Source organism: Rhea pennata, chromosome 1, assembly GCF_028389875.1.
Source record: "Rhea pennata isolate bPtePen1 chromosome 1, bPtePen1.pri, whole genome shotgun sequence".
NCBI lineage: Eukaryota > Metazoa > Chordata > Aves > Rheiformes > Rheidae > Rhea > Rhea pennata.
This window is the reverse complement of record NC_084663.1, coordinates 144,336,650-144,355,503: the sequence shown is the minus strand read 5'-3', so window position 1 is coordinate 144,355,503 and position 18,854 is coordinate 144,336,650. Positions and strand designations below refer to the sequence as shown.

The following is an 18,854-nucleotide window of genomic DNA, read 5'->3' as shown; positions in this document are numbered from 1 at the left end:
GACTTGATTTATTAGAGTAAGCACAGGAGAGTCTTGGGAGGAAGATGAGGAACTGAATTTTCAGAGTGTGTAAGTCCTTGTTTGCAGGAGTCCTTGTTAAAGTCATAGACAGCCTTTTGGCTAAGCATTTATAAACTTCTGATTCTGTGAAGTTAGTTTTTCCTTGGATGTATTCTTCTAACATAATTTCCAAAGAGGAAAAATTCTCAGAAGTCTGAACAACAAATAAAGGGTATAAACCATATCTTTCCTTGCACAGCCCTGTGATACCATTATTACTTGGTGTTAGTGGCATGAGGCGGCAGAACGTGCGTATTCCCGGAGAAACTTTGTGCAACGTAGCTTGGAAGGGCTTAGAGACAGTAGCGCATCTCTGCAAAGGCAGCTAAAAAAGTTATCATTGCTTCAGCAAATCTAGTCCAGCTTTCACTGCAGAGTGGAAGTGTTCCAAAGGACAAGGATCCCTCTCTAGATTCAAGCCCTGGCTTTGAAGTATGGAGGAAGTCTTTCTTTCTCAACAAAATGTTTATAAGATCATGTAAGCTTTCGTTGACTTCATTTAGACAAACTGCTGAACCATTTTCACCTGAAACCTTAAAAATTGCAGGTACTTAAATGAAATTGAAAGTTCAGTCAGAAACAGCTTTGTATGGTAAGCAGGGCTAAACGTCATCTCTTCTTTATATAAGACCTTCCTTGTAGTTGTTACATATAAAAATGTATGTGAAGTTAAAGACACCCACCACTAGCTAAACCTATTTCTTAAAGAAAGATGTTTCTTCTTAGATGGATGGGAATGCCCTGTTAGTCTAGACTAGACATGCTAATTTTTCAAGTCTTCTCAGTTTACATGCTGTGAGATGATATTTTAATAAATTTGAAGGCTTGTAGTTTATGTATAGTGAGAAATATGACTATTTTGGGGTGACTGATAAACTGCTGTTTACTATCCTTCATAGTTCAGTAAAGTAAGAGGATTTATTCAAGGAGAATATAGAATTTACCCCTGTCTTTGGCATTAGGTGGACTTTGGTGATGTAAATATCATTCCTTTCGTTTCATGCAGAGATTATCAAGTGAATAATTTCAGTAAAAGTGCTGGTTGGAAAAGTATGTAGCAGCATTTTGTTTTCATTAATTTGCATTACAGTTCTTTGAGCAAGGTCATCCTCTGGAAATCTGTTTCTTTAAAGCTTGCTAGATCAACTGGCAAGATACTGGAGTACAGAAAGTGCTTGTCAGGCAACTTGTAGGAAGGAATGTCTTAGAAAAGATTAAAAAAAAAAAAAAAGAAAGAAAAAGGTTAGCAGAAAGAAGTTTTTTTAACTGTTATCCAGTGGAGAATGATCTGAACAGTGATTTTTTTTCTTGAAGGTGTTAGCTTTTTGGTAGAGAAAAACAGTTCATTTTTTCTCCTTTTAGCCAGCATTTTTTGATATCTGTCTTCTGAAAAGATTGGCTAATCTTTTTTTCTGTTGGTTGTCAGAATGGCTGCTTGCAACAAGTTTTTGTTTTCTGGTGAATTGATTTTTTTAGCAAGAAGAGCAAACGCTTTGTGGGGTGCGGTTGGGGAATCTAAAAATACCGCTTAGTTGTACACTTTTAACCAAAAAGGTGCATCTCAAATACAGCGTTCTACCTATGTGTCCTTAGCTTTACATGCCAGGAAGTTCTCTGATTAATATCTTTGTCTTTTCTCCCTGTGACAAGGAGTTACTGTGCTTTTTGTGTTCAAGATAGAGCAGCATTTCAGTGTTAGACATCATCTTTTTCTTTGAGGTTACTAATACCACGTTCTAGGTTTCAGAAGGAGCAGAACAACTTGTCAAGGCAGGAACCTTGTGCTTTTGCCCCTGAATCCTTGTGGTTGGGAAGATTAGCCTCAGGAAACAGGCTGGCTCTGAAGATGTTCCTCTTTTCTACTCTCCCCTCTCTCATCTTCAGTTTCAGCTTGATTGCTTGCTCCCTTCTCCCCTCACTAGAAACTTCTTCTAGGCATAACAGTATACGCTGGAAAAATACTGAACTCTGTATTTCAGATTTCACCCCTTTAACATGTGGTGAAGATATTGCTGGGGGATGAATCCAACAACCACCTGTATGATTACAGACACGTGTAGGATCGAATTTGAATAGGCAGAAGCTGAATAGAGTTCAGCTAAGAAAAGCATCTGATCACTTGTTTTTAACCTATGATAATCTATGGAGTTACTATTGTATTTCATGAGATCACTATGCTTGATAAATACCTGGTTACATGCAGGAATTCAGAAAACAAATACATGCCCAGAAAAGAACTGCTTAACCAGTGAGTTTTGCCTTGGTGTGCCAGTGATATAATTCTGTATTTCTAAGTCCTTGCATTATGACATCTTTGTATGAGAAACTTACTTGAAATAATTACGGTTCAGATGCATCTGTAATAGTGTTTTCCTCAAGTTAACTTGCATGTGCAGCTCATATAGATATTTAGGATACAGTGCTGTTTGCTCTTTGGGAGATTTTAGTTTTTCTCTGTTCTGGATCTAAGAACCACATAAATCTGTAATTCACTGAGATGACTGAAACATGACTACTGCACTGTATTGGCTAACCAGGGAAGTGAAGGTGACCATTTTCAAGAGGACAGACTGTGCTATAGCTTGGACTAACTGTTACTTTATGGATTCAGTTAATAAAGGGTTTGCATTGGTTTTCCGTTAAGTGTCCACGAAAGCTCAACTACAAGAAAAAGCTCAAAGTACTGAATATATGTCTAGTGTTTTGTGTGTGGGGGGGGTTGTTTTGTTTTGTTTTGTTTTTTTGAGTTGGCTTAATTCATAGCTTTGAGGCTGCCTGCTGAAGTAAAATTTACTTGATTCATAAGAAAACTGTCTTAGGTTCCCCTAAGTGTTTTGGTTTGCCTCCGTAACAAAATTAAGTTTAGAGCATGTGATAAATACGCGTGTTCTCATACGTTGTCTTCCGAGTGTATTTTACTGTTGGAAGACCACATGTGAAGAAATGAAGAATGATGAGAGCTGTGAATTGCTGGTGTCTGTGTAATGATTCCAAGTGGCTGGAGATACTCAGTTACATTGTTATTTTAAGTATGAGTGGAAAGAAAGTGTATTCTTAGGAAATCTTAGTCACGTATTAGGTTCCTTAAGGTTTCATCGGCTGTGTTTGCATTGGTTAAATCTTTGACTCTCAACGATACCACTATTGTGAATTTTAGAAATCCAAGGTAGAGTACTTAACATTGCAGCATGGTGATGTTGTGGTCAGTACTGTACAACAACCAAAAAAAATAGTCCATGCTCCAAGGGATTTGTACTCCAAAAATAAAGATGATACAGTTCCATACATAATGGATGATGAGAAGATGAATTTACTGCTAAGCAATGTGGTTAGAATACTGATGCCTTTAGTAGCGTTTTTCATCTAGTATTAAGAAGTAGTGGTTTTGATATGGAGCATTCTATTTCTATATTCAGTCGGTGACTTAAAAGGCAGTTTGCAAAGCACTATCTCAGATAGGATTCAAAGAGTATCTTTTCCATTAATTAAACCAGTCATTGCATTTCTGATTTGTTGGGTTATTTTCTTCCTTCTGGAAATTTCTGGACTTGTGCCATGTTAGTGTTTCTCATAGACCTGATGCTATATTTATAACAAAGAAAATTAAAGCATATTTCAAGTGGGAAATCACTTTACATTTTATTTCTGTGTATGCATACTGCTTGGAAAAAAATGGATTTTTACAATCTTAATGTTTTCTGTTTTGTCATCTGGATTTTAATAAGGTTATTAGGTACTTGAGTTTTGCATGCAAAATTACTGTAAACAATCTGATCTAAAACAAAGCAGTGACACATTAGTAGCAAAATAAGAAAACCTTAAGACTTGGACAATATTTTCGAGTTCCCAGATTAGCTTGCTTTCCCGGCAGCCTGTGTGAGATGCAGTTATAGTGCATAATATGCAACATCTATGTTCCAGGTTACCAGCAGGCTATATTGATACCTGTTTATTAAATAAAAAAAAAAAGAAAAAAAAAAACTACACAGTGACTTTAACTATAAATGCTTGCTTGATGTTTTCCAAGAACAGCTGAGAATTTTTGGAGTAGGCATAGTTGGTCTGATGCTGTCAAATTGAAAAGGGTACAAAACGATCTTTACCTCTGAAGTATTTTATTGCTATTCTGGCTATAAAATTCTGAATTAGTAAGAAGGAGAGTTCCACCTGCCATTGCAGAGATATTTTCTTCTTCATTTTATTATCCTTTGAGGGTTTGATTTCTCGTTATGATAATACAGTTAATTAGTTTTGATGTCTCCCTAGCACAAGCCATGGTTGATTTTTATGAATGTTGAACTGATGCAGTGGAGCAGTAAAGAAGATTAAAAATGTGCCTATGTCCTTTATATATTTGTGTATGTATTTGACAGACAGTTATAGTAAGAAAGCTTTCAGACAACTGATAATCATGGTTGCTTTTTTAAAAAAAACTTACTCCTTTTCAGCTAGAGATTTGAATGTCTTTGGTAGAGGTGTTTGGCTTCGTATTGTTTTAAGATGACATGTTTCATCTTTATAGGTTTGCTAAAGAATCTTGAAGCCAGACTGTACTGCTATGTTCACATCATGGGGAGTCAGGAATAAAGTAACAGAATTCTTATTTTAATATAGGCAGTTGTTCATCTTTGATCCCAAAGATACTGACCAGTAAAACTTAAAAGGGTTTTCAGAGATGAGCGAATTCCCATGCATCAGTTTCTCCATGGTAACTGTCACTGCAAATGTTCTCACTCAGTGATGAATATGACAATTTAAGGTAGCCTAACTTCGTGAAAGAAAAGGATATGCTACTTTGTGTTTATGTTGGGATAAAACATACACGATAGCAAGTAAAACAAGCTGTCTGGAAATAATATTGTGAGGATTCTTAAAGCTACTTAAATCAGATGCAGTCTTCCTTTTCCCTCTTTCTGCTTTGGGCAGCAGCATGGTTATGCGTTAGCTTAAACTGCTTGTCATGCTGCATAATCTAGATAATCTCATGTTAGTCGTTTGTGTGTCTTGTACTCTTTTTCAAAAATTATCAACATATATGCCTTATTTCCACGCAGATTGGAGGGGGAAGCCCTACAGCTTATTTGGTGGAACTCTCTTCTCAAGTAAGCTCCCTGGGTTTTCTTTGCAGGTGTTCCGTAAGGATCTCATTAGTGCCATGAAATTACCAGATTCTCACCATGTTAACCCTGATGAATATTATATCTTTGCGGACACGTGGAAGCAAGAATGGGAGAAAGGAGTTCAAGTTCCAGCCAGTCCCGAAACTATTCCACAACCTTCTCTCAGGTAACAGCAATTAGACAGATCATGTGCACCAAACATCAGCTCAGAAAAAATAGTCTCTCATTCCCAAGAAAATTGGTTGTGTAAATACAGTCAGCATTTCCTTGTTATTATATTAAAGCTACAATATAGTAGCTTCCAAGCTTCAGTTATGTTTTTAAATTAAACCAGGACCAATTTGGAAATGACTTTTGTGGCACTTCAGACCAGCTTTTTTTCTGTACAGCATTGTAATGGCTGTAGTGTGAATGAAAAAAAGGGGATTTTTTTTGCCCTAAGTCACATGCTGCTGTGGATAAAAAACTTACAGATAAAAATGAGTCTTCTCATTTGAGTGTGCTGAGGTTAATAAATGGAGGGGAAGAAAAAAAAACAACTTCACTGTTTTCATGTTACTTGAAAAGCATTACTATAAAACATGGTAATATAGAACAATAGGATCTAATCTTTAATAGCTGATACCTGGTACAGTTTGCAAGAAGGCTAATCAGAACTTTGTAGCATTGTGCAGATTGCTTTTATATGGAAGTGTAACCATTCTTAATCAAAACTGAGAACCTCTTTGTGCCCTTAAGCAGAGAACTAGGAAGCTGTGCTTGAATGGTCTGTAGGGGAAGTTGGCCTTAAATGCACTTCAGAATTTTATATCCTGTGTTTCCCTTGCATTTTTGTTTTATTTTCTCAACTTGAGGTCACTGCTTCTGGAATTTGCTCACTTTGTAATTTATAACAAATTCTAATCATCTTGTAAATGCTCTTTTCATCCCCTAAAAAGAATGGAAAAAATCAAGCTTTTCTTTTCGAGCTGTGAAGATCTACATAGAGTGCATGCTTTAATAAACAGTGGATGTGAATGTTAGATGTCTGTTTTTACAAAATCGCTCATCTCGATCAAACTTACACTACTAAACTCTGTGCATAGCATCTCTGAACTCTCAAGAATCCCTTAAATGACTTAAGAGCGTTAATTATCATGCAGTCCTTGTGTATCAGGGTGTTCTTGAAGCTATCACCTTTTATATGCATAATCCTATTAGACTGAGTTTAATTTAAGGTTTTTTTTTTTTTTTTTTTTTTTTTTTTTTTTTTTTTTTACATTACCCTTTTTTATATTTAACTCTTTTTAAACACAGTGGAACACCTCTCCCCTGTCCCTCTGAAGCTTTAACCCTTGCTGCCTTCTCTCTCCATAAATTGCTGCATATTGTTATAGAAGTTGAGTGATCTCAATTTAAGGAGATTGATAAGTAACTTCTCATTCTCTCTTGCTGTGCTTACACTAGAAAAACATAACAGTGCACTCCTGCAACCCTTGCTGGTGGAGACACTGTGTTTGAACATAAAAGTACTATTGCCAGCTTAGTTTTCAAGACCAAGATAAATGAATTGTCCAGTGAAAGTGCTAATGCAAGCATAACTTAATTTCCACTGGGGCTATTGTCGGTACCAAGTTATTAAAAATAAATACATTGCATCTAATACTGCCAGTATTTTATCAGAGAAAAAAATTGCTGTAGATTTGACTGGAGCAGAGAAAAGCAAAGCTCATGGGGGAATGAAGGGAAAAAATGAACAAGGTAAAGGAGGAATAATGACAGAAGAACATTGCTTGTGCCAATGTTGACAACCCACATTGTCCAGTAAGAATTGTGTGGAATACTGTGTGACTGCTGCCTACTCCTCCTTTATTCATCTTGCCTCGTTTCCCACAATTTTTCTTTCCTCTCTGTACTCTGAAGGATTTACTCTACAAAGCATGCAGTGCTGTTCATGCCTGGCACTGTTCCATTCAGTATCTCTGACTTCCTCTGACATACAGGGCTCTTGCATTTGACTCAGAGAAAGACTGACTTTGTCTACCTAAGGTCAGTCTTTCCCTTCACATAAGCTAGTGTTTCCTAATGACACACTTAATTTTGTCTTTTAAAAATAATAGAGAGGTCTAAAACAAGGATATTTTCTCCCTTACTTCATAGATGATTTTTTTAGCTGTTTTTCCTGTGCTTGTTTTTCCTTAGCAACAGAATGATTCTTATATAGCAAAAATAATACATTTGTAATGTGGCTACAGTGTCACTTACAAAGTAAGGTAGACTGTTTATCCTAAGTGAAGAGTAAGCATCTCTTTTCCCACCCCACTGCAATAAAATAAATCAAGCTTTCCTGAAAAAGCCAGTATCCTCAAGGTTAAGTGGCAAGATTTCTTCCTATTATTTAGGAAGACTAAAAAGCAAAGACCGTAGAATTTTTTTTGTGCATATTATGTTCTATGTGTTTCAAAAATAATTCAGTCATTTGCTAGTTTAAGTTACATGCACGGTCTTATATTTCAAAAACTATTTTATACTCATAGTAAATCTTAACATATTTTGTATGAAGAAATTACATTTACAGAATCCCTTCTCCCCCACCCCAGGTAAACTTACAGGTTAATTTATAATCTGTGAACTACTGTGTGTGTTTGCACCTGGTAACAAACATTTTGTCTTTAGAGAATGGATCTAAAAAAGCTGTAGCTAACTCCTCTCTCTCTCTCTCTCTCTCTCTCTCTCTCTCTCTCTCTCTTTTTTTTTTTTTTTTTTTTTTTAAAATAGGATTGTAGCAGAAAAGGTAAAGGAAGTACTGTATACACGACCCAGGAAGTATATCCACTGTTCCAGCCAAGAGCCCACAGAGCCTGGTTACATCAACATTTTGGAATTGGCAGAATCTGTGTGTCGCTATGACTTGGATGATATGGATATCTTCTGGCTTCAGGAACTAAATGAGGAGCTTACAGAAATGGGTAATTTCACAATATGTTCTAGTTCTTAAAGCAGCAATTAATTTATGTTTTTTGAGTTGTAATCTTTTGTGTGAGATCTTTTAAGAATGTCTGAGAACTGAATGGAAATGCTAAGAAAAATACGAGGTAATGGCATAAAGCTGTTTAAAATAATGAGGTGCTAAATCAGTTAATGTCTTACCTATTGTGTCTAAAAACTTTACATTCAAAATCGTTTGCAACTTTTCTAGACTGAGGCAGGAAGTAAAAAGCCCACATCAGGTAGAATTAATTTTAGGGCCAAAAAAGTTTTAAAAAACAAATTATGTAGGGAAAATGCAGGTGTTTCCTTTTCTTAAACTTGAACATATTATTGCTCCCAAATACAGAGTTGTGAGGAGCTTGCATGCTGGGTTATTAAGTTTCACACGTACTTAGCTGATTTTAAAGCAGCTAAGTGAACTTTTATTTTCCTTAAAAGTTATGGGTATGGGTGATTATGAGGGGGAAGGAACTGTGGAAAATATCTTGGAGTTGCCACTGAAATAACTGAGATATGGTGCGATAGCTTGTATGGCTAGTGTTCTGCCATGGATGGATGCAGATTCTTTGGGAAAGACAGGTAGGAAAAATGGGGGAAAGGATGGTATTTGAAGCTCTCCTGGATTTGCTGTTTACAAACAAGGAAGACTCGGTTGGGATGTGATCAGTGTGATCAATGGCAGTGCTGGCTGTAGCAATTGTGAAATAGTGGAGACTAAGATGCTGAGAGGAGTGAGGAGAGCAAGCAGTCTGGACTTCAGGAGAGCAGATTTCTGCATTTTTAGGGAACTGGTGGGTGGCATATGGGAGGCAGCCCTGAAGGACAGGTTAAGAGAGCTAGCAGGACTTTAAGGACAACCTCCTGCAGGTACAAGAGCAGTCAATGCCGATGCTTAGAAAAATAGACACGTCAGGAGACCAGCTTGGTGAAGCAGGGAACTTATGACTGAGCTCCAGTGCAGAAGGATGTATGTAAAAGTTAAAAGCAAGAATAGGCTTACCAGGGCATACAGGCATGGTATTTGCAAAGCCAAAATTGTTTGCAGGGGGAAATCTTTGCCAGTGGAGATATTCGAGATCTGACTGGACAAATCTCTGAACAGCTTAGTCCAGATTCAGTGTTGGTCCTACTCTGAGCAGGCATCTGGACTAAAGCCCTGCTGAGTTCCCTTCCCACCTGAATGATCTCTAATTTTTTCTTGAATTCAGGGAGTGAAAAAATACCCTGAAATTGAAGCGACTAGTTCAATAACGGAAGACATTTTCTATCAGCAATCATTTTTTACCTTTTCAACTTGCCTGTTCAGCAGTTGAAACGAGAAATGAAAATCAGTAGCCATATTTTTTTATATGAGGAGTATTGCACTTAAAATGATACAAGTCTGATACTAATTTTGCGTGGATGTTGCAACCTTTGCTGGTCTGAGCAAATAGTGTACCATGGTCAGCAGCAGCATCATTTGGGGCTGAGGTTTTTGAGAGGAATTTAGAGACTTTCTGTAGGTGTGAACATCATAGGTTCCAGATATGCTAACTGTAGTATCCTGAAACTGCAGATTGAGGATTGGTCTTGTAGCAAATCATTTTTAAGTGGTTCTACTTACAGTTAGCTTCAGATATGCTAAGTATGTCTAGCATCTATGTAGCGTTCCAGGAAACAGACAATACGGATTTAATCAGGTTTTTATTTACTGCTAACAGTATATTTTTCTACTATTTTATAAAAAGAAAAGAAAAATGTTTTTCATAATTCTCATGTTGATTACTCATTAGTATACTATATTGAGTGGTGGCAACTTCTGTATTTTCATAAAATAGCAAGTGTAGTTTCTATTTCCTAGAAAGTTACTCTTCAAAGTGAAGAGCATTAAGTGGGTGACTTTGGATGTTATTAATGTTTCTTAAAGTGATGGAGATGGGGTGAGAGTTGTATCAGAATAGCTAGTAGTTACAGAAACTGCTGCCTTACTCATATCTTGTAGTGTTTTTAGGGGCAGTCTTTTATTGTATACAACTTAAACGTGTATTCCAGTAGTAGGTCTATTTGTATTTATATAGCAATGCTGAAATTAACTAGTGAGTGAAAAAAAGTGTTCTATTTGTTTGTTTTTTAAATAAGTGATGGGAGAGCAGATATTATTTACTGCTGCATTTGCTAGAGGTGGTGGTTCTTTTTCTGCATCTCAGGTTCAGTCTGAGGTGCCTGACTGTGTTCTAATTTCCTCTCCTTATTCCTCACTGTAGGATGCGGGCCCCTGGATGAAAACACAATGGAAAAGACAATTGAAGTGCTGGAACGGCACTGTCATGAGAATATGAATCATGCTATTGAGACTGAAGAAGGATTAGGTATAGAGTATGATGAAGATGTCATCTGTGATGTGTGCCGGTCCCCTGACAGTGAAGATGGGAATGATATGGTGTTTTGTGACAAGTGTAATATCTGTGTCCATCAGGTTAGTGCCTGCAGAAATGTTGACACTGTCCTGTGATCTTAGTTTACCTTGGCAAGTAAGGAGTTTCAGCTAGTAATAAATATTTATTTGGAGGGCTTTGAGATTTGCTTAATATGAAGGATGGTGCAACACTAAGTGAAATTTTTGTTCTCTGATGCTATCAGTAGATTGAGTGGCTTAGCACAGTAAATATGTAGACAACAGTAGTGTGAGGAAGGAACATGAGGTGAGTTCTTAAGAATTGTGTGCACTTCTGTGACCATACACAATTTTTTTCTCTCACTTTTGAACCTGCTTTCGAAGGTTTATAAACAGGAATGCTTCCTGCCTATATGTAAAGAATTTAAGAATCATTTTTTTTTCAGAGCAAGGATTTTTCCCTCTTAATTGCCTAGTTAATTGGCCAGACATGATCAGTCCAAATTTAGGCATCTCAAAACACATGTAGGTGCTTTAACAGACTTATTTTGATTTAGAAGGCATGAGCACCTGCAGCAACTGTGCTTTCAGAGTGAATGTTTCTCAGGTTTTTAGCATTGCAAATGTAGCTTAGACTTCATGCTGCCTGACCTCAGCAGAGTCAAGCACAGGTATCCTTACAGTCAAGAAAAGGACATGAATCCTGTGGTGTCACATGCATCCTGTTTTGGAAGGGGTGGCGCAATAAATTAAAGAGACTAAGAGGTTTAAGTAAATAAATAAAAAAAAAAAAAAAGTGGTAAGTACACGTAATATTCAGAAAACTTATCTGGCGGAAAAAGAAGCTTTCCCCTCCTCATGTGCAGCTGGCTGTCTCTCAGCTGGGCCACTTTGCTGTTCTGCTTCACCACATGAAGCAGCCACGTGAATGTGAATGCCAGAAACAAGGCCAGTGACAGGCGTATGACTGGCAGCTGGGCTGCCTGTTTCAGAGGCAGCCCATGCTTATACCCATTTGAAAATAACGATGGATTTACAGTCAGAGGCTTGCAGATGCCCACTGACAGCTGAGCTTGAGCTGATGACCCATTGCCTTCTCACGCCTGCTCCTTCACCATGCCTTTTTCTGGACTGGGAGGTCCTGACTTCTGGAGCACTTGCCTTCGTGCCCTAGGCTTGGGAGGCAGAGAGAAAAAGTGGGTTGTTTGACTCCCCATGCCCTAGGACAAAATACACCTGTTTTTTGAGGTGAGTTTAAGCAGGGAGCAATGGTGCTGTGAGTCCTATGCCTTTTCCTAATCCCCTATAGAGCATTACCCTCTATACCTTCTGTACGTGCTGCCGAACACTCCACGTGACCAGGACACAAAACAAACTGTGGAACTGGTGTTGGTTAAAGCTCAGCCTAGCAAAGCAAAAAAATTATTTCTTTATTTGGTTATGATCTGGAGCAGCTCTGGTTCACAATAGTATCAAGTCTGTCTGTCTCCATGCAACTTGGAGGTAGGGAGGAGTGTGAGACTTCCCTTTTCATAGTACCCTCTCAGACTGGCTGAAATTTATCATGAAACTGCTGTTTTAATCTAAGCCTCCTGGACTAACTGACTGGATTAAATTAGAATATACTTTCTGCCCATTTTCAAACTTCTGAATATATTGTGAACTTAGGTATAATGCCACTTTTGCATTAGTTTAATAGTAAGGATGTAGGTGTGACTAAACCATGTAATAGGAAAAAAATCACTTGTAAAATTTACATTATGTCGCCCTCTGCTGGGTTTTCATAACAATGGTAATGTTGCATCAAAAGAGTATGTTGATTAGTCTGACTGTCTTGGAATTTTCATTATATGGTATTTAATTCAGGAAGATCCCACTCCACAGGATATGGCATAAATGTGCAGTATTTCACGATTCTTTTTTTCTGTTAAATACTGAGATCCTAGAAATCTGGGAAAGTGAGCATAGGAAACGTATACTATATTTGAGACTAAAACAGTGGTTACAGTTAATGATCCTGTTCTGTTGAAGCTTTCAATCTTACTGCTCCCGAATACAACATTAGGAATGGTGAGATATGCTAGGAAAGACGCCTTATTGATAAAACTTTCATTTTAGCTTTGTAGAATTAGACCTTGTTGTCAGGCAGTGGTTTGAGGTACACACATCTTACTGCTCAGTGTGTGCAGCAGAATATATCTGTGTACATGTGTAGTTAGCTGTTACGTTATGAACAGCTATGAATTTAAACAAGAAAACAGACTTTTTTTAATTCTCAAATTTAGCAACACTTAACCTTCCAGCGACTGAGAAATTTAAATGCAATTCTGAGGAAAAAGGCATAAAACCCAGCACATCAGTCCATGCTGTAACTTTTGTTGCAGTATTGTATAAATATTTAAAGTGACAAACAATTCTCACAACTGTAACCATAAAAGTAATGTTGTAAGAAACAGTCTTCAGTCAAACAGCTTGTAACCCTTCATATCTAAGTAGAATAATGTTAGATCATAAAGTTACTAATGGTGGGAAAATGCAATTTAAAAAGCAGATCATATGCAGAAGCTAATTTGAAGGGATGTCTGCATTTTTTGCTTCAGAAATGTAAAAGCCAGTAAATGTGAAGATTGAGGTTCTTAACATCAGTGTTATTTTCTAGTCACAATGGGTATGTTTTTATATATAAGCACCAATGGACAAATTTTGAAAAGAAATGGACATAAAAGACTTCTTATAGTCTATTTATCTTTGATCACTTGACTAGTTTTGTGTGAAGAAACTGGAGAAGGATTAAATACCAATCTGTGGTGCCAAGCTGTGATGTTAGTATTTGAAAGCTTTGTGCCATCTGAAAATTAGTGTGAACATTTGTGTGTAAAATCTTACCAGTGCAATGATTTCAATACATGTTCTCTTCCAAGGCATGTTACGGAATCTTAAAGGTCCCCGAAGGGAGCTGGCTGTGTCGCACGTGCGTCTTGGGAATACATCCTCAATGTCTCTTATGTCCCAAAAGAGGAGGTGCCATGAAAGCTACAAGGACGGGGACCAAGTGGGCACATGTGAGCTGTGCCCTCTGGATTCCCGAGGTAAAACTTAATCTATGCCTTTTTTTGTCCTTTTTTCATCTTTCTCTCTCCTTTCTATTTTTTAATTGCGGGCTCTCTTCCCTGTCGTCGTTCTTGTTCTTTCCTCTGCCTTTTTACGTTCTCGTGATTTAAGGCATCTGTGTGGCTTAATACTAGACTTCATTCTGATGAGTCTGCATAATCTATGAAGATGGGAGAGAGTCCAGCTCATGTTTCATTAATTAATTGATCACTTTGTCCCCTCCATTTACTGAGCAAGCACTTTAGTATCATTGTGGCATCTGAGTGACCTGCTGGAAAGGTTTACTGATGTAAGTTAGTGTTCACTGTACAACTGCAGCTTCATTGTCTCTCTTATTTTCTGATACACTTATGTGCTCTCAGACACGTAATTTTCATGAATATGGCCACTTTCTTTAAAAAGAAAGAAAAAATACATTATTTATATATGGTTGATGCTAAAATGGGAAGGTATTTGTAGTTAATTTACTTTTTTGGCTTAAAAGCTTTCAGAATTTTAGGGAGGTGAGGCTTTTTGTTTTTTATACTTTCTTTTTGAAAATAAAGATTTTAAAATGTGTGTGTGTGTATTTAGTTACTTTAATAATGAAACCTTTGTTTTTCTGTATTTTGACTCAAATTTAGCATCACAATTCTAGAAATCAGAACATTCATTCATTTACAAGGAGGCTTTGTGTTTCAATTTGTGCTCAGTAATGACACGCTCTTTCTGGTAAGATCCACAAATCCATCCATGGCAGATGATTTAGCCTGAGCATGTTGGCACAGTGACATCAGGGGAATGCCTTATTTTCTGAACCTTCTGCTCGCAAGAGCAGCCAGGCCCCACTTTTACAAAGCAATTTCTGAGGAGGATATTAAGATTCTGTGTGTGTGTGTGTGTGTAAGTGTGTGTGTGTTTGTGGGTTTAAACTTCCTCGGTATACACAACGTATATGTCCTAGCTGTGTCCCAAGAAGATACTTAATTTTTCCAAGGAGGTTGTCTCTGCAGTTCCACTTTTTTGTCAGGCCTGCTTGCAGTTGTTGATGTCTCCTCAGTCTTCATGGAGAGAAGGGAGTTTGGGGAGAGGGGGAGAGAGTTTGCAAAAAACCCATTTGTCTGCTGACTTTGTCTCCCATACTTGAAGTATCTTGGCTAGAAGCTCTCCTGGTTCTGAGTGGACCTTTTCCTAAAAGGTCATTTCTGCACATATTTGTTGTGATGCTTAACCTAAGAAGAGCAGAATGAGGAGGTTTAGAAACCATCTGACGGCTGGGCAGGCAGCACATGCTGGCTGCCTGCCCTGTCTGGCCCAGGGAGTAAAGCTGGGGGCAGCACAGGTCCGTCTGCACCCACAGCTCAGTTGGTGGCTGCCAGCCTCGGGCAGCTCTGCATCTCCACCAAGCACGTCGGCCCAGCAAGGCGGTGATGGCTGCCGGCAGATAGGGGAAATGTCTCTTGGATCAGCAAGAGCAATTCAGTCACCAGGGAATCCAGAGCAAGCGTTGGGAATCTCTGCTGACACCTTGTTCTGTTCCTGTGTAAAGAGTCATCATGGTTTTATGTGGTGCAGGGACAAGAAGGACCCAGATTTTGAAGACCTGGAGCTATAGAGATACTTTGAGGGGAGTATGCATTTCCCTACAGACCTACTCTTCTCCCTAAGGCAGAGCACAGTGGAACCTCCCAAGAGGGAACCAGATGACTAATGAAATCCTCTTTGAGGGGAGAGTCCCTTCTACAGAAGTCCCCTGTAACATAAGGGAGCAAGGCAGAATGAGGGGAAGAATGACCCGTGAATGTGTGTATGCCTCCTGGTAAAAGGCTGAGAGAGGGACCTCATGGGTCACTATAGGCTACTGTTGCTGGAGGCAATGGCACTGGATAGTTTCCTTCATTAATTTGTTCAGCACTTTCTTATATGGTTTTCCTTCCTTTCCCTTCTGAGGTAATGCTGTTGAAAGGCTTTCTTAAACTGCACTTGCCTGGGAAATCTGAAGGTTTTTACTTTCCAAACAGTATTTATTTTTGGTTTATATCTTTTTATTCTTCTGACATTATAGTCTTTTAACTTAAATATCTCTTTTCTTTCATGCTTTCTCAAAGGGCATCCTCTAAAAAAGACTTTGAGACCAGAAAACTTACACTGAGTGTTTTGAAATTCAGACGTTCTTCTCTGCTTTCGATAACACGTTACTGTTACGTCCTCCCTCAAAATTGTGTTGTCAGGTGAAACAAAAGTTTTTGCCTTGATACAGTGGAAAGGTATCGAGTGACTATCCTTAGCTGCAGTTGTCGGTGGCTGTGCTTTAGCCATTGTCCTTCCCAGCTGCACATGCAGATCTTTGCACACTGATATGCAGCTGCTGGTGCCAGGTCACCAGCCAAGAAGAGTGGCAGGGTCATGGGAGAGATGTCAGCTCACAGGCATAACAGTCACAAGTAAGAGGCTTCAACAGTGGTCGTTTTTCACCTTCTCCAACTGTTAAAACTTTTTCAGAACACAGCAGTCAAAATGTAACCTGATACAACCTGATGAAATAGCGGAGAAAGCCACAGAAAAGACTGCTAAGGCAGATTGATCACTTCTGTCTTGAGAAGAGAGGTTATTGGGGTGGAAAGATTTGCCTTGTTGCCCTGTGGATCCCTCGTGGACAGCCAAGTTCAAACAGGCATTGCCTTGACTTCTTTCTCTGAATGTTAGAAAAATGCAGGCAGTATGAGGCCAGTATAAATAAACTGCACCTGACTCAGCTCCTCTTTAAGCTTTCATAAAGTGAAGAAATATAAACAGACAGCATTACAAGCCAAATGGACAGTTTTTGGCATAAATATTTCCTGGCCTTGTGAGTCCTCTCTGGGGATGGAGTGGGGAGAGCAGTAAAAGGGGCAGAGGGAGGGCCAGGGAGAAACTCTTTGTCAATTCCCAGCTACTGCTGGGAAGCACAGTACAAAGCTGGTACTTGTCCATCTCCAAAAAAATTTACTGTAGATTCTGATTTCTTTTTAGAAGAGAACATAGAAAACAGGACGAGTTGAGGCAATCCTTTAATTCCCAAAAGAGATCTTGCCTTGTAGGCAAGTGGTAACTGGAGCAAGAGCTGGGGCCAGGCTTTTTTCCTCAGAAATACCTGTGCAAGTTGTAGCCAGCTCTGTCTTGAGCAAGGTCAAGCTAGACCAGTGATAGAGGCTCTCATTTTGAAAGTGAAAAAGCTGCCTTTGATGTTTTAATGAGAGTCCTGAATGTGATTCTGTGAAACCACACAAGAGTTTTGAGAGAACTTTGGCCGTTTTCCACCAATTTTTAGGAAGGCCACAACAGATGAAATTGGCTATCATCTCTTCCTGAGGAGAACATTGCTTACTGCCTCCCTGTTCTCTTTCTAGTCTTGTGAAAAGTAGGCCCTTTCTGAGACATCTTGCTATCTTTCTCATGAAGACTTCTGAGAAACAGCTTGGGTTTTCTTTGCACATAGATTTCTTTTCCTCATCTTACTTTTTTATCATTTGAGCTGACATTTTCTTCCAGCATCAAAATGACAGTCATGTTGGCTTTTTTAAGTGCAAAGTCCTCTCATCTTTCCCCAGGGGAATTTTTCTTTTTGGTTCCCTTTGATTTTGACCGAAGAGAAGGCTGACCCAGTGCCCGTAGCAGGCCTTCTGAATTCATGAGTTCAGGACAGTTGCTTGTGGTTGTTACTGGGCTGAGTGGAAACACCATCCAGCACCAAGTTGACCTCAGGGTATTCCAGAAGATAAAGCTTGCAGCTGGGGGAGTGGAGAGTGAAATAGTATAGCAAATATAAATGGTATTTGTGTCAACTTCTGTCACTAATTTATAAATGGATTAGCCTTTTTTTAAAAAAAATGTGGAAATGATAAAGCAAGTATCCTCTTGTGAAGCTCTATTTCCCATCTTTTTGACTGATTCTGGGGGCAATGTAAAAAATGAGAGTGACAGAGTAGCAATAATACTCTGAGCCTTATGCCAGGCTTGATCAGTTCAGTATTTCTATCTTTGAGAATGTCTGCTTTACAGTCTCCCAAAACAAAGACTGTCCTCCTCTGTGATTAAACAGGCTCTGAAATGAATGCTTACACCAAGTGATTGCTCATGTGCTCCAGAAGCAAAGCTAGGAAATTCAGCCTAGGTTACTGGCTCTTCTAAAAGTGGTAGTTGAATTATCAGATGTTAAGCTAATTTGTATAATCTGGAGTTTCTTAAGGGAGTCTTATTTATGGAGATTGGAAGAACAGTTTGTGAAAAACGATAGTGCTTGTAAAGTGTTCTAGAAAAATACTGCTGTTCAAATTTCAATCGCAACTCCTTTCTTAAGGAATCAACTTTATTCTGACCTCACAGTGCCACAGAGCATGACCTAGGAATCTCCTTTCTTTGAACTCTGAGACCTGTCCCTGTCCCATCCATTGGAAGTACTAGTCATAACGGGGTCTGCTCCGTTCAGGTGAATTGTTCATATGAAGTTTGGGGATCTCCTTACCTACAAACAGTATTGCATTTTATATGCAGGTAGTCCTCCTTAGCACACAACCTCTAAATTCAGGAAGTGTTCCTCCTTTGTTTAAGCATCAAAATCCAAACTTTTGGAGACTGGCAGAATAGTTGTCTCTCTGAAATCTTCTTTCACGTGGCCTTCATTTTGGTATTAGTCCAGTTCTGAATGTTGACTATTCAGAGCTGCCCAGTTCTGTTCCTGCACTTGGATACATCCCATCTCTTTAGGGGTGCTGCTGAGATGTTAAAGGATCATTTGTCTCCATTTTGGTGTCTTGTATGAAAGATATTTCTTCTTCCCAGTACGGAGAGCGCACAGATGAGAAATTTCTATCACAAGGATACATGGACCTTAGTGCAGTAAAGAAGAGGAGAAAAGATATTTGTGCTTAACTGAATTTTGTTTCTTTTAGTCTTAATGTTCATAATCTGGCCCACTAGAGACAAATGGATCATCCAGAATAAGTATGCAAAAACTGGCACACAAGAATATACCATGCTTTGCCATAAGAGAAGTTTGTTGTATTCTCTCTCAAATCATATGATCTGTAGTTATAGAAGTGTATTAGAACTGCCTCTTTTATTGGGAGCGCTCAGTAGAGGGAACGCAGGGAAGCTAGGTTTTGTCTGGCTGCTGCCTGATAGATCTAGTTCTTCTCCAAATTGTGAGCTGGCAGAAGTAGCTATTGTAGCGGATCTGTGGATCCCAAACAGAGAAACTT

The 18,854-nt window shown here is 38.6% G+C and overlaps 1 protein-coding gene across 2 annotated transcripts in view; it reads left to right on the top strand.

Annotated features, from left to right (window-relative positions):
- The window catches only part of JADE3 (jade family PHD finger 3), a 69,947-nt gene that overhangs the window by 41,858 nt on the left and 9,235 nt on the right, over positions 1-18,854 (top strand). For both annotated transcript variants that reach the window (XM_062601551.1, XM_062601552.1), the window contains 4 exons: positions 5,189-5,346; positions 7,938-8,128; positions 10,394-10,605; positions 13,446-13,613. In XM_062601551.1, coding sequence (XP_062457535.1) covers positions 5,189-5,346; positions 7,938-8,128; positions 10,394-10,605; positions 13,446-13,613 — 729 coding nt within the window. The remainder of the gene's footprint in view (positions 1-5,188; positions 5,347-7,937; positions 8,129-10,393; positions 10,606-13,445; positions 13,614-18,854) is intronic.